The sequence below is a fragment of the Phodopus roborovskii genome, unplaced genomic scaffold, assembly GCF_943737965.1.
Source record: "Phodopus roborovskii unplaced genomic scaffold, PHOROB, whole genome shotgun sequence".
NCBI lineage: Eukaryota > Metazoa > Chordata > Mammalia > Rodentia > Cricetidae > Phodopus > Phodopus roborovskii.
Window position 1 is genome coordinate 870168 of NW_026125640.1, and position 12486 is coordinate 882653.

At 37.1% G+C, this 12486-nt stretch overlaps 1 protein-coding gene across 1 annotated transcript in view; it reads left to right on the top strand.

The window, feature by feature from the left end:
- Positions 1–12486, top strand: part of Sytl5 (synaptotagmin like 5) — an 89493-nt gene that overhangs the window by 60253 nt on the left and 16754 nt on the right. Inside the window, exons 9-13 of the mRNA XM_051177931.1 lie at positions 3903–3995; positions 4742–4807; positions 6999–7177; positions 9203–9302; positions 11253–11414. Of these exons, the coding sequence (XP_051033888.1) occupies positions 3903–3995; positions 4742–4807; positions 6999–7177; positions 9203–9302; positions 11253–11414 (600 nt within the window). The remainder of the gene's footprint in view (positions 1–3902; positions 3996–4741; positions 4808–6998; positions 7178–9202; positions 9303–11252; positions 11415–12486) is intronic.

The window sequence follows — 12486 nt, forward strand, 5'->3', positions numbered from 1 at the left end:
GCAACTAAAACAGTACAATTGAAAAAATAAAAACCAGTACTGCAAGGAAAGTTGCATTATGAATATATACATATAACTTGAAACAATATAAAGCAACTGAGCAATGAATTAAAATGCTATAGTAAGAAAAAGTACATTTTGTTCTAAATATGAATAGAATATTTAATGTATATATGAAATGAAGCAACAGTATATTCCAATAATATATTAAAGAACATATAAAGCTGAGTTTTAAAAAGCCAACAACTTGTGATAAAATTTTAATCATACCTTTAAAATTCTACTTTAAAATTAATGAAAGTCATTTAAATGTGACTTCAAAATATTACATATCAAACAGGCACAGTATATACCATTTAAATGTTGATATTATTAATCCATTTCCATTACAACTTAGAAGACAACATGGATTTTCACTGTCATTTTATAACTTTTTGTAAGGGCTTACAGCAATCTGGTTCCTTTCACATTAATGTCAATCAAGAACATTCCCTACAGGCTTACCAGAGTCCTGTTAAAGACAGGGAGAAGGGATCATATGAGCAAGGAGGTCAAGAGCATGACAAGGAAACCCACAGACAGCTGACCAGAACTTGTGGGAGCTCACTAACTCTAGACCAACAGCCAGGGAACCTACGTGAGACCAAACTAGGCACTTTGCATGTGGGAAACAGTTATATAGCTTGGTCTGTTTGTGGGACCCCTGGCAGTGGAACCAGGATGTGTCCCTGGGGCATGAGCTGGCTTTTTGGAGCCCATTCCATGTGGTGGGATGTCTTGCTCAACCTCCATGCAGTGTGTATGTGTGTGGCAGGGGTGGTCTTGGTCCCGCCCAACTTGCCAGGTTTTGTTGACTCCCCATGGGAGACCTTACCCTTTCTGAGTGGGTAGGGGCTTGGTTGGAGGGATGTAGCTGGGGAGGAGAGGAGGGAAGGGAACTGTGGCTGGTATGTAAAATGAATTTAAAATGTTTAAAAAGAAAAAGAAATTGCCCTAAGGCTTGACTTCAGGTCAATCTGATAGGGCCATTTTCTCAATTAAGGCTCCCTCTTCCCAGATGGCTCCAGCATGTGTCAAGTGACAGAGAACTAGCCAGAGCAATGGGCATTAAAAAGGAAATGGCATACTACAAATGGGATTGAGGAAGTGATTGTAGCTTGTCTGTCTTGGGGGGGGGGTATTTTACATATCAACCACAGTTTCCCCTCCCTCCTTTCCTGTTCCCTCCCATCACCTCCGCTGTTCCCTCCCATCTAACCCCCATCCATTCCTCCTCCCTCTCTGCTCGCAAAGAGACACATCTCCCATGGGAGTTAACAGAGCATGGTACATCAAGTTGAGGTAGGACTAAGCTCCTGCCCCAGCATCAAGGCTGGGTGAGGCAATCCAGCATAGTGAATCAAAATGTTAACTACCCTAATTGGCATCAGAGAGCCTTCATCCAGTAACTGATGCAAGCAGATGCAGAGATCCACAGCCAAGCACTAGGCCAGGCTCCAGGAGTTCTGTTGAAGAGTGAGGAGGGATTTTACTAGCAAGGGGGTGGGGTCAAGGCCATGACATGGGATGTACACAGAGACAGCTGGCCTGAGCTCCTGAGAGCTCACTGACTCTGGGCCAACAGCTAGAGAGCCTGCATGGGACCGACCTTGGCCCTCTGCATGTGTGTGACTGTTGTGTTGCTTGGTCTCTTTGTGGAGCTCCTAGCAGTGGGATCAGGACCTGTACCTGGCACTTGAGCTGGCTTTTTGGAACCTATTCCCCATGCAGCTTGTCTGTCTCAATAATGATTTCACAACTGTCTGCTCATGATTTACAGAGACTCAACTACAGTTATAATACTAGGTTATAGCTACTTACATATCAAATTGAGGTACATTATGTATGGAAAAACCTTTAACCCAAACTTAAATTGTGTATGGAAGCCTCTTCACGTCAAACTTAAAATTCCCCATTTAAAAAAAAAAATCTAAGGCGTGGATAGCTTTACTAATGCACTAATGCATTCCATCAAGTATTTTGGCTTATTGCTGTTGTAGATAAGATATCACTCTATAACCCAGACTAGCCTGTTACTATTTATCCCAGGCTGGCTTTAAACTTTCATGTAGTCCTCTGGCCTTAGCTTCCCAAGGAGTGATGTTAAAGGTGTGAGCCACCAGGCCTGGTCCATTAAGGATTTGAAGAAGAAATCCTGTAGTTCACAAATTCACTCAGGCAGTTGATGAAATATTGCCACATTCATTATGCTGACGCTGACACATAATGAATTACTTCGTTGGTTACTTTACTTCACAGGTTAACAAAGAACAGAAAACAGGATCTCAGTATACTTAATGAATACTGGTGTGAATGTCTTTATTATAAAGTCTCAGCTTCATCCTGAAAAAAAAAAAAAAAGATCACATACTACAACTAAGTCAGATTTACTCCACAGAAGCAAGGTTGATCTACCATTTGAAAAGAAATGAATGTTGAGGCTAGAGATGTAGCCTAAGGTTAAGAGTACTTGCTGATTTCAGAGATGACCTGAATTTGTTCCTAGCACCTATAGGAGTTGATTCACAAGCACTTATAATCCTAGATCTTACACCCTAGTCTGACCTCTGTGGGCACATGTACATACAGATAAAAATATAATATAAAGCTTTTAAAATTAAATGAAAGTGGTACTAAACAATGACTAGCCATAACATCTCAGCAGAAGGATGGTATTTTTTTAAACAAAATCTCAATGTATATCTAATACTCAACAAACTAGAAAGGAGAATTTCCTCAGCCTAATGAAGGGCTTTTATAGACAATGGAAAAACTGAACAAATACTGTCTAAATCCAGTAGATAAAGCAGAATTCCTTCATTCAACATTATACAGGAAGTTAGAGCTACTGGTACAAAGGGGCGAAAGGAAAGATTAAAAGAGCAAAGATAGAGCAAGGTTCTCAGTGAGGAAACAAAAACAGTTTAAGTGACATCAATTTTCTGATGATGTGATCCTATATGAAGAAAATCCTAAATGATGTAAAAATATGCTTTGACTACAGTTATAGAAATAAATTGTATTTTATTCAAATAAAGAAGAATCAAATTAGTATCAGTTTACTATGGTAATAATGAGTACAAGATAGAAACAGTAATATTTTCAAAGTACTGAAAGGAAACTTTGAAACCTAAAACTTTTCAAAAACAGGGCCTCCAAGACACACCAAGCAAAAGGCTACATTGGAAGCAGTTTAGAAACAAATACACTTATGAAAAGAAAGAAATCTTACTACTGTTGCAGAAGGGTTTCATTGGTAAAGTTATATTAATAAAACTAAGATCAAAGAAGCAGAAAATAATACATATTCAACAAGTCTTTAAATTCTGTTTTTAAAAATACCAATCAAGGTCACAGATCTTACAGCAATTAAGGATCAAAAACAAAGAATGAGAGTTTAAAATAATTCATGAACTTTCATGGTAAAAATACATTGCTAAAATTTATTCAGATAAGGAAGAAATAACAAAGAGGGGTAGAGAGTGACTGGAGAGAGTGAGTGAGTGAGTGAGGAAGAGGGGGGTACAATTCTTAACTAAAAATAACAAGTGTATTGTCCAAAGTGTGTTGCCATAGAGACCAGGGAGGTGGGAATTAAACCCTGGTCTTTAGAATTCCAAATTTCATATGCTTTCCATCAAGCAAGTTTTACTAGGAAAGAGGCCCTACTCCAGCCCCTGCCTTCTTTTTGATTTTGTAGTTAAGATTAACTGGAAGTGCAAAACCCTAAACCTAAAAGAGAATTCCTTTCTCTATTTTTCTTTGACTTTGCAAGTGTTTGTGAAATAAATCTTTTCCCATGTAAAAGAAATTCTCCTAGGATAGAAATAAACCAAACCATTGACTTTTCCATCCTTTCCTAGAACTCCCTAGAAGAAACTGAAGGTGGTGATGATGACTTAGTGTCATCTGGGTTTTCTGCAAATCCCCACAGTCTGGCAACAGGCCTGTCAACGGTAAGGTTTGTCACAGAAACTTTTTTTTTTATTGTTCATTCCTTGTGCATTTCCAAGAGATGGGAAGCGTGATCATATGTCCCAGGCTGTGGTAGGTTCCAGCTTGCACTGTGCCCATACACCACCTTTCACTCTATTTTGATTCCTGAATCCTTCCTCCTTCTGCCACAATCCTCAACCAGCTTTTATACTGTCTTTATTCCCATTGTATAAAGAACTGCATAAGAAGAGTTTGAAGACTCACAACTCAAAGAATTACATGGTGAAGGAGATAATAAAAGCTAATTGTCATGATATGACCATTGATGGTAGCATTAGTCATATGATACTCCCGTAAACACACACAATTGTTTCATAAATACCTGAAGAAATTCTTCATTTTCTAATTCAGACCCCTTCCTCTCCAGTCCCTGTTGATAAGTTTTTCTCATCTCTTTCTCTCTGTCTTCCTTCCTCCCTCCCTTCTCCCTCCCCCTCCTTCTCAACTGCTCTCCACACTTCTGCCAGTTATTTTCCTACAAAACATCCCTACTGTGCTTTCTTTCCTATGCAAAAAAAATAAAACAAAAACCTCTGTGTTGAGAGAAAATTCTGCTCTTCCTGGAGTTGAAGATCCCCTTTGAGAGCAAACCTTTAGCAATGGCCATGCCATCGTATCACCCTGTGTACCTGTGCATTTCTTTGCTTCTCTGATTTCTATGTTCTAATAGCCTTTTTCTTTTGCTCATTGGATGGCATCCTTAAAGAACTCTCAAGCAGGATCTGATAGGAAGAGGAGCTACCTAAATGTGCCTGATGCTGACTCAGACACCGTGAGTCTTCACCCCTGTTTCCCCCTTCCCAACCATACTTCATAAGTTCCATGGTTTTGGGAATGTGGTTGGATGAGCAGATCCACCTGTTTTCTGACTGGTACACAGACAGAGCTGACACATCTCAAATATTCCCGTTTATTAAATGTTAGAATCTGAGTACCAGTCAAAAGATATGTCCAAAATGGTTTATTAATAACATCAGCATCTCCATTTTAAGTCACAACAATGTCTTGATAAAGAAAAAGGGTTTGTTAGCAGTAAACTTGTCATAATTACTCTAAATCCTCCCTAAGTCTCAATTTTGTGACTTCTTAAAATTTTTGTACTCGTAGGGATCCCTCATTCCTCTCTTACCATATAGTTATAGAGGGTAGTGTTGAAAATATAGGTGAGTTCTATGTGTGTACTTGCTTAGTACCATATAGAGTTTGTCAGATCTTAGAAACTTATTACACTTGACATTCCATATTAATGCTTCTGCTTTTTTGGCATGAGAAAAGTTTATTTTGTTTGAGAAACTCAATACCTTTCTGCCTTCATTTTCTAAGTTCTGAGATGATGGACATATACCATGCCTGCATCCTACATAGATATTTTTTTAAACAATTTATATAACCTTCATTTATATGTGCTTAAGTGAAGGCATCAGATCCCCTGGAAACTAGAGTTACAGACATTTGTAAGCTGCCATATGGGTGCTGAGACCTGAACTAGGGTCCTCTGAAAAAGCAGTTAATGCTCTTAACCGCTGAGCCATATTTCTAGCCACCCTAAACATGTATATTTTTTAATGAGAAAATGTTAAGACGAGGAAACTGTCAAAAGCTAGTCATATCACAAATAGTTGCCAGTTCTGTATGCTGTCTGATGGATGCTACTATAGCTGTGTATTCCCATGAATTTGCAGTGATATAATGGGGTACAAACATTATTTGGGTCCTTAAGACCTAGTTGTCACTAGATAAATTAAAATGTCAGAATATTTCCCAGTAGACTTATTATATAGTTAACATTTTAAAATGTTGTATTATTTTAAGAATTGGAAAGACAAATTCTGTTACTTATTGGCTCTCTAAGTAATAGCTTATATGCAATTTTAGAATTCTTGGTTAATTCTTGTCTTTGGCTTCAATTTAAAAGAGATTATGAGATAAGTCAGATACATCCTGTTTCTTGAAGAAATACATCCTGTTTGAAACGTAATAGCCTTTGTAAAACAATAACAATGAAATCCAGTCATGGGCAGGTAGACAGGCACACAGTAAAATAAATATATAGAAATATAGATACATAGATACATTCATGTTTCCACACCCTATATATAACAGATAAATGCTCCATAGATACTTTTCGTGCCTATATCCATCTATATGAATGACAATTCTACGCTCTTTGTACTGCTGTAGACTTTGCTTCTCATTGGTGAATGAAAGGTTATGAAACTACTGCATTATGAATGTCACTGGCCTTTGGTGTCCATCATGCTACTAAGATACAGAGTCTTTGTTTCTGGCACCAAATAATAATGCATTGGTTTAAAATATGTATCTTGTAGTATAAATGTCTTGGCAAAATTTATATTTATCCTTATAGAATTTTTTTATGTTTTTGATTAATTGAGGCACTTAATTTTTTTTGGTGCTATATTTTGGTCATTTACTATTCTATGGAATTTCAAAGCCATGGGTTTTGGACTACATATATAGCCACACTGCTACTAAATTTGGGAACTGACACCCTTGTGAGTATAGGATGTCCTGCCATACCTTTGTTATGGCTGCAGTTATGGTTCCCCAAGGACTGACGGCATGCACCTGTTAACTCATAATATAGAGTGAGCTTTTCTTTCTCCTGATCATCACATTCTAGATACTTAAATAGATTGCATTTGAGTCTAGCAGCAAAAGGCCATGACAGGTGGAGAAGCAAGGATCTCAGCTAACCAAAAGGATGTGCTTCTTCTCTCAGCAAGCTTCCTGTCTCCCTTACTAGGGGAGCTTAGTAGGGTGTTCTCAGGTTAGAATCTTATGCACTACCAGAAAAGCAAGCAAATAGTGTCTTCCTTACTTTGCCCTTGACTCTTCTGCCAATTAAATAGAAATTCAATTGGAATTGACTTAAGGGGGTGGATTTTGTAATAGAGCCTTGTAATAACACTAGGTGACTTCTTTCATCTTATTTATTCCAGACCAGCCTTAACAGCATGATGAGTGTTTACAGTGAAACAGGAGACTATGGCAACGTGAAGGTCACTGGTGAAATTCTTCTCCACATCAGCTACTGCTACAAAACTGGTGGTCTCTATATTTTTGTCAAGAATTGCAGAAACCTGGCCATAGGAGATGAGAAGAAACAGAGGACAGATGCGTAAGCACATAAGATGTTCCAGCGTTGCCTTCTCTATGTTCATTTTTCTGTGTCATGCACATTTCCTTCCATTAAAACCTTCTCAGAGTCAGGAGGTGGTGGCAATATACCTTTAATCCCAGCACTCAGGAAGCAAAGCTCTGAAGGCAGATATTTGTGAATTTGAGGCCAGTGTGGTCTACAGAGTGAGTTCCAGGACAGCCAGCACTGTTACACAGTAAATCCCTGTCTTGAAAAAAAAAAAAAAAAAAAAAAAAACCACCGTAGAAAGAAAGCTACTTACGACTGGGCATGGTGGCACACAGCTTTAATCCCAGCACATGCACACAGGAGACAGAAGCAGGTGGATCTCTTTGAGCTTGAGGCCAGCCTGGTGTACAAAAAGAGTTCCAGGACAGCCAGGGTTGTCACACAAAGAAACCCTGTCTTCTTTTGAATTTTGTTTTTTTATTGAGCTATACATTTTTCCCCACTTCTCTTCCCTCATCCCCTCTCCCCTTCAACACCCTAGCCCATCCACCATGCTCCTATTTTACTCACATCTTGTCTTTTTTACCCCTTCCTAGGCAGATTCATGTATGTCTCTCTTGGGGAACTCTTTGTTACCTAAGTTCTCTGGGGTTGTGGCCTAGAGATTTTTTTTTTTGTTATTTGCTTTATGTCTAATATCCACTTATGAGTGAGTACATATTATATTTGTCTTTCTGGGTCTAGAAACCTTGTCTTGAAAAAAAAGGAAGAAAACTACTTGTGACTTCCTTCCTATACTGTACGTCTAAATATTCTCTGGAGTATGAGTATAAATATTGTATCATTGGTTACCTGACTTGAAAGAGGCCATTATATGATTCAAGGCTAACTTTTAGCTAGCACAGAGGCCACTTGTGGAAGAAGAAAGCTGACATGTTGGCATACACCACAATGTCTAAGAGAATTGTGCTGATTATTTAAAATATTTTTCATACAATATATTGTGATCACATTATTTCCCCCTCCTACCCCTCCCAGATTTTCCCCTACCAACTTTATGTTCTTTCTTTCCTTTAGAACAAAAGAGCACACACACACACACACACACACACACACACACACACACACACACACACACACACACAATGTAAACAAAATAAAACAAAAAATTGGAGTCCAATTTGTGTTGGTCAACTACTCCTGAATATAAGGCTTGCTTTGGAGTAATCTTGATTATCCTCAATGTGAGTCCATTTAAGAAAGCCATTTTCTCACTCCCAGAAGCTATCAATCATAAATAGCTTCTCAGCTAGGGATGTGATTTTTGCTCATTTCATATAGTCTAGATATTAGACAGCTAAATGACAGATATAATTATTTTGGCCAGCAGGGAAAGGAGCCATTTAAAACCCCAGTAGATGTGCTCCATAACTCTGGTATAATATGGTTCAATCTTGTGCATGCCTCTGTCTTCTCTGATGTCCCTGTCCCAAGAAGGTTTAAAATAGCTAGCTAGCACAAGCCAAAGAATTGGGTTTAATTTCTGTCAGGTTGTCATTTTCCATTTCTTCCTTTTCACTCTTTTCTTTCGTTCATTCATTCCAGTTTGTCCTATGACCCGACATCAGAAGAAAAGACTAATCATGGAGAGACAGATATCTCAGAAAGCTTATGAGATCATTGATGTTATCAGATTCCATTCCTGCAGTAGTACAATATGGTAGCTTCTCATGTATGTTTCATGAGTTAGATATTTTTGCTATCTCACTTCCTATACATAGAAAAGTTAAAAACCCAAGGCTATCAAAAGCAACAATACATGGTGGTTCCAAACGACTTTTCTTGGTGCCATTGCCTGCTCTTTACCAATATACATCACTGCTTTTTTCTTATAGAAACCCCAGAATTATATTTATGATAGCATATTACAAAGACTGAAATCTCTTCATTCCCATCTCTTTTATCCATTTATCCATTCCCTTTATTCACTGAAGTCCTGGAATATATCTAGCAAAATGTATGTCTTCAAATAATGATTTTTATCCTTATTGACAGTTATGTCAAGTCGTACCTTCTTCCAGACAAGTCCCGAAGCAATAAGCGCAAGACCAAAATCAGGACAGGTACCAACCCAGAATTCAATGAAACATTAAAGGTAAATAAATACTACCATAGGGATTTATGCCATATTAACTAGAACCTCTTCAATTTAGGCCAGAAGGTGGTAGCAGGAATATTGTTAAGAGTTCAAGGCTAGCCTGAGATAGCATAGTGACATTCAAAGAAGCCTAGTCTACAGAATAAGACTCCTTCTCTATCCAAAATTGGAACATTTTTGAATTCCAAGGCTTATATGTATTTTTGGAAAGCTAGAATTTGAATATTATTAGCTTTCCTGGAAGTTTTTGGTAAAGAAAATTGCCCTTGCTCTGGTTACGCTCCACTGTCAATGGGGTTGTACTTCAAGTCAAGATGATCCAGGAAAATTACAAATTACATCTAGGCTGGTATATATTGTTACAAAATAAGTTGAAACTAACTCAGCAAATCACTTTGTACATGTGTACATATTTATTGCTTTGCTAACAAGGGCTTGTACCATTTTTTGTTTTTATTTTTATTTATTTTTTGTTTTTGTTTTTTTTTAATTTGGATCTCTGAGTTTGGCTAAATATAGGTGTGTGGTTAATGAACAGTCATAATGCTTGGTCATATTTGATAAAAAAAGAACCAGACCTTAGGTTCTAAATTGTAAAGAAATTACTGTTTCTAATGGGTAGCCATAAACAACCCCTTTTCTCACTCTGGATCCATATAGTATAGTAAGAAAAACAAAGAAATGATAAAATATATTAATAATCATAGGAAAAATATTGGATTTGTGCCCCAAGTAAGAGTCTATCACAGTGGGTAGTAGTAATGGAAAAAAAGTCACAAGTCTACATGTATTAATAGAAGCATATAAATGCAGGTTTCTCATCCTGCCCACCAGTTCCCAAATAACCACTCTAAGGCTTAATATTAATTACAACTGCTTGGCCAATGGCCCAGGAATGTTACTTACTAGCTTTCACAATTAAATTAACCCATTGTTATTAATCTGTGTATTACCTGACATCTTGTCCCTTCAGTGACTACATGGTGTCTCCCTGACTCTACCTTCTTTCTCTCTATACCTGTGCTTGGATTTCCTGCCTGGCTCTATTCTACCTGACTATTGGCCAAAACAGCTTTATTTATCAACCAATAAAAGCAACATATATTTGCAGCATACAGAAGGACACTGCACTTCAGAGGCATGTGTAGAAGATAGGGCACAAGTCAAAAGTAAAATGAGCAAATACAGTCTGAGTGTGAATCCAGTGGTCAAGCAGGACAGATAAACACCGTGATAGATCAATTCAGGGATTAGAGAGCCAATGTTAATTGTGATGCTAACAGCTGGGACAGGGGTACATATAAGTTCAACTCAGAAGTCAGTCAGTCTGGTGTGTGACCCAGATGGGCATACAGAATAATGGAAGTTTCAAGGATGTGTGGTTATGCAGCCATGGTTAACATTCTGCTGGAAAAGAAAAAGCAAGCCTGGTAATATTTCTTTTCTATTCAATTTGTGTGTAGATTTTAGCTTCTGCTGGACTTTATGAAGTTTAGGCTACAAATTTCTCATGTCAGTAATTTTCTGGATTTAAGGATTTTTATTATGTATAAATAAGTGGGAGTATTGTTATATTAAGCCTAGAGCTACAAAGTAGACATGAAAAAATAAAAACAAAACAAACAAACAAACAACAGGTAAATGACAAAAAAGAAAGAAAACCAAGTGAAATTGTAAATAGACTTCTTTATTACCTTACACTTTCAATATACAACATATATTTGCAGCATGCAGAAAGACATTGCACTTCAGACCCTATAATAATTTGTTTATATATATTTATTAACAACATATAACCTTCAATTGTATCTTCAATTGTAGCAGAAATGTGTTATTTCCATATTGCTGATGCCTATGATCTGAAAATTGGTAAAGTAAAATTCAGCCTACTTTACAATTAGCTAGAACCCTCCCTGCACAGTGTAATTCTTTACATTTCATTTGTAGTATACCATCAGCCACACCCAGCTGGAAACAAGAACTCTGCAGCTCTCAGTCTGGCACTATGATCGCTTTGGACGCAATAGTTTCCTTGGAGAGGTGGAGATTGCTTTTGACTCATGGAACTTTGAAAATCCATGTGATGAGTGGTTTGTGCTTCAGCCCAAGGTAGGAAATAATTCCAGATTAGTTCACCAGCTGTAGAATTAGACAAAACTGAGCAAAAATGATATTTAAGGCCTGAAGATGCAGAAGGCTTCTAAATTTCAAGTAACAATCTGTAAAGATTATTGTAAAATTTAATATATATTAGAAATAAATTATTTTAGAAGCTCTTCATAGATACATGTTGTATAATATGAAAAGCCATGTAATCATACTTGAGTAACTTTTATTACTGAAATCCATCTATCATTGGAAGATGTCCATGGATTACTAAAAAGACCACACTATATCATCCTATTATAACAAGAAAGTCTTTATTAAAACAAATTCACAGTGTATGACCAAAACATTATTTCCTTTTCCCACTCTCTACAATTCACAGAATAATCAGAAATAGTCTTGGCTCACTTGTGTGACCACTAGCCAAAATATTTTTACTTTAGGGGTTCATAAAATGGCAATAGAGTCTAACATGTTCAACCTTAGATAAGCAATGCCTTGAATTCGTTATAGGTAACTAAGTTTTCTTGACATTTAATGTCAGTTTTTAAGTAAGAAGGAGAATGAAAAGGTTACATTTATGCTGCCAAAGATTATTCCTTATTTGTAATGGATAAGGACCATTTGGTTTCAAAATGCCTATGTGATCTAAGCCTAAATATTCTTATTTATAACATATTATGTTTGAATAAGAATGTTCTGTAAGTTTGTCAGCATTCTGTTAGGCACATTGTAAGTTGTCAATAAAAGCTTGGTAGTATTTACATTGTTTAGAAGCTTGATCCAGATTGGCAAATCTTACCTAAGCCATGGAGTCTTGGCTTTCTACTCTTCTTTAGCTTCAATTTTAAGTTTTACATATTGTTGACCTCCTTTCCTACCTCCATGCATGCTAAACCTGTACATTATTAGCTACGAGTGGGTTATCATTCCATTGTCTGCACTACACTGTTCAGAAAAGTAGAGTGTTTTTCCTCTTCCAATAATGAAAACAATGTCTTTGGCCTACCTGCTTCTCTTAACTCTAATCATGTTATGCTTTCTATCGTTAGATAATAACTTGCTAGTGAGGTGA